The sequence below is a fragment of the Neopelma chrysocephalum genome, unplaced genomic scaffold (assembly GCF_003984885.1).
Source record: "Neopelma chrysocephalum unplaced genomic scaffold, ASM398488v2 Primary Assembly neopelma1_184169, whole genome shotgun sequence".
Taxonomy (NCBI): Eukaryota; Metazoa; Chordata; class Aves; order Passeriformes; family Pipridae; genus Neopelma; species Neopelma chrysocephalum.
This window is the reverse complement of record NW_020938395.1, coordinates 1-3,613: the sequence shown is the minus strand read 5'-3', so window position 1 is coordinate 3,613 and position 3,613 is coordinate 1. Positions and strand designations below refer to the sequence as shown.

Here is a 3,613-nt window from a genome sequence, read left to right as displayed (position 1 = left end):
GTGGTTGATCTTGGTTGGGGTTGGTTGGGTCTTGGTTGGGTTGGTTGGGTTGGTTGGGTGCTTGGTCTTGGTTGGGGTTGGTTGGGTCTTGGTTGGGTTGGTTGAGTCCTTGATTTTTGTTGGGGTTGGTTGGGTGTTTGGTCTTGGTTGGGGTCAGTTGGGTGCTTGGTCTTGGTTGGTCTTGGTTGAGTCCTTGGTCTTGGTTGGGGTCGATTGGGTCTTGGTTGGGTTGGTTGGATCTTTGGTCTTGGTTGGTCTCACGGTTGGTTTTCCATTTTTATCCCATCATCGTCTTCGCCGTCATCTTCATCATCTCCATCATTTTCTGCATCCTCCTCCTTCTCCTCCTCCTCTTCCTCCTCCTCCTTTTCGTCCTCCTTCTTCTCCCCCTCCTCCTCCTCCTCTTCCTCCTCTTCCTCTTCCTCCTCTTCCTCCTCTTCCTCCTCTTCTTTCTCCTTCTCTCCCTCCTCCTCCTTCTCTTCCTCCTCTTCTTCCTCCTCCTCCTCCTCCTCCTTCTCCTCTTCCTCCTCCTTCTTTTCCTCTTTCTCCTTCTCTTCCTCCTCTTCCTCCTCCTCCTCTTCCTCCTCCTCCTCTTCCTCCTCCTCCTCTTCCTCCTCCTCCTTCTCCTTCTCTTTCTTCTCTTCCTCCTTCTCCTCTTCCTTCTCCTCCTCCTCCTCCTCCTCCTCCTCCTCCTCCTCCTCCTCCTCCTCCCCAGGAGAACCCGAGCGAGGAAGACGCCGCCATCGTGGACAAGGTTCTCTCCATGCGGGTGGTCAAGAAGGAGGTGAGGGGGGATTTTTTGGGGACAAAGGGACCTTTTTTGGGGTCTCCTGGAGCTCCTGATCTTCTTCCCGACCCTCTTCTTCCTCTTTTTCTTCATCATCTCCCTTTTCTCCCTCAGCTCCCGTCGGGGCAGTTGGTGGAGTGCGAGGAGTTCTTCGTCAAGTACAAGAACTAGTAGGTGTCTCAAAATCCCTTAAAATGGACCTAAAAACCCCCCAAATGGCCCCAAAAATCCCCTGAAATGGCCCCAAACCCGAAACTCTTCAGGTGACCCCAAAACCCCCTGAAATGTCCCAAAAAACCTCCCAGAGTGACCCCAAAAACCCTCCAAAAAACCACCCAAACTGACCCAAATAATCACCTGAAATGTCCCAAAAATCTCTGGAATTACCCAAAAACCACCAAATTGACCCCAAAAATTCCCTGGGTGACCCCAAATCCTCCAAATGACCCAAAATCCCCCAAATTGACCCCAGAAAACCTCCCCGGGTGACCCCAAACTCTCTGAAACAGCCCCTAAAACCCCCCAAACTGTCCCCAAACCTCTCAAATTGTTCCCCAAAACCTCTCTGGGTGACCCCAAACCCTCTGAAATGGCCCCAAAAATCCCCCAAACTGACCCCAAAAACCACCTAAAATGTCCCAAAGACCTCTGAAATGATCCAAAATCCCCCAAACTGACCCAAAAAACCCTGAGACTGTCCCCAAAAACCCCTGAGCTGTCCCCAAAAGCCCCCAAAATATCCTTAAAACCTCCCCCAGAAGGTCCAAAAACCCCCCAAAAAACCCCAAACTGACCCCAAAAACCCTCCAAATTTCCTAAAAATCCCCCAAATGCCCCAAAATCCCCTGAATTGACCCCAAACCCCCCCCAGCTCGTACCTGCACTGCGAGTGGGCGACGGTGGCGCAGCTGGAGCGAGACAAGAGGATCCACCAGAAACTCAAACGATTCAAGACCAAGATGAGCCAGATGAGGCACTTCTTCCACGAGGTTTGGGGCGAAAAACGGGCATTTTGGGCAAAAATGGGCGTTTGGGGGGAAAATGGGGGATTTGGGGGAAAAAATCAGGGGTTTAGGGGAAAAAAGGGGGGATTTTGAGTGGAAAATTCTGATTTTTGTGTGTTTGGGGCTGAAAAATGGAGGTTTGGGGGGAATAAAGGAGGTTTTGGGTGGAAAAATGGGGGGTTTGGGGGCTGAAAAATGGGAGTTTTGAGTGGAAAAATGGGGGTTTGGGTAAAAATTGTGAGTTTTGGGGAAGAAGAGGGTTTTGGGTGGAAAAATGGGGGTTTTGGGTAAAAAATGGGGGTTTGGGTGGAAAAATGTGGGGTTTGGGTAAAGAAATTGGGGGATTTGGGTAAAAGTAGGAGTTTTGGGGAGGAAAAAGGGTTTTGGGTGAAAAATTGGGGGTTTGGGGTGGAAAAATGAGGGGTTTGGGTGGAAAAATGGGGGTTTGGCAAAAAAAATGGGACTTTTGGGTAAAAATTAGGAGTTCTGGGCAAGAAAAGGGTTTTGGGTGAAAAAATGTGGGTTTGGGTAAAGAAACGGGGGGGTTGGATAAAAGAAAGGGAGTTTTGGGTAAAAATTAGGAATTTTGGGCAAGAAAAGGGTTTTGGGGGAAAAAATGGGGGTTTGGGTAAAAAATGGGGGATTTGGGGTAAAATAAAGGGGGTTTGGGTAAGAAAAGGGGTTTGGAGGGAAAAACGGAGAGTTTGGGGAAAAATGGGGGGTTGGGGGCAAAATTGGGAGTTTGGGGCAAAAAACGGGGAATTTGGGCAAAGAAAAGGGGTTTGGGGAAAAACCGGAGAGTTTGGGGTAAAAAATTGGGGGGTTGGGGCAAAAAATGGGGGATTTGGGCAAAGAAAAGGGTTTTGGGTGGAAAAACAGGGGTTTTGGGTAAAAAGAAGGGGATTTGGGGGAAAAATGGGGGGAGTTTGGGTGGAAAACTTGGGTTTTTGTTTGGGGAAAAATGGGAGTTTGGGGCTGAAAAATGGGATTTTTGGGAAAATAAATGAGATTTTGGGTGGAAAAATGGGGGGTTTGGGGGAAAAATGGGGGGTTTTGGGTTGGGAAAATCCATTTTTTCGGGGTTTTTGGGTCGGGAAAATTCATTTTTGGGGGTTTTGATCCCAAAATTCCGTGTTTTTGTAGGATGAGGAGCCGTTCAACCCCGACTACGTGGAGGTCGATCGGATCCTGGACGAGTCCCACAGCGTCGACAAGGACAACGGGGAGGTGGGGAACCCAAAATTCGGGGGGGACTGAGGGGTGGGGAGACCCCAAAATTGGGGGGTTTGGTGGCGTTAGAGCTCCTAAGAATCAGATTTTTGATGGATTTGAGCTCCAAAAATCAGATTTTTGATGAATTTTGAGCTCTAAAAATCTGATTTTTGCTGGAATTGGGGGGAAAAATGGGGGTTTGGGTGGAAAATTTGATTTTTTCTGGGGAAAAAATGCGGGTTTGGGGCCGAAAAATGGGGGTTTGGGGAGAAATAAATGAGATTTTGAGGGAAATAAATGAGATTTTGAGAGAAATAAATGAGATTTTGGGCTGAAAACAGGGGTTTGGGCGGGAACTGAGTTTTTTGACAGATCTGAGAGTTTTTTGCCCTAAAAATGATGTTCCTGCTGGATTTGAGCCTGGTAGACACCAAAAATGATGTTTTTGATGGACTTTAGTGTGGTAGAGCCTTAAAAAATTAGATTTGTGAATCTGAGCTCCAAAAAATCAGATTTTTGATGGATTTTTGAGCTCTAAAAATCAGACTTTTGATGAATTTTGAGCTCTAAAAATCAGACTTTTGATGGATTTTGAGCTCTAAAAATCAGA

General features: G+C 47.6%; 1 protein-coding gene across 1 annotated transcript; it reads left to right on the top strand.

Moving 5' to 3' along the window:
• The first annotated feature begins 699 nt into the window (after nt 1-699).
• LOC113962656 (chromodomain-helicase-DNA-binding protein 8-like) lies at nt 700-3,048 on the top strand. Its single transcript, XM_027673412.1, has 4 exons — nt 700-784; nt 902-957; nt 1,659-1,776; nt 2,935-3,048. Exons 1-4 carry the CDS (start codon nt 764-766, stop codon nt 3,046-3,048), a joined length of 309 nt encoding a protein of 102 aa, XP_027529213.1. The 5' UTR covers nt 700-763.
• Nucleotides 3,049-3,613: the final 565 nt, after the last annotated feature.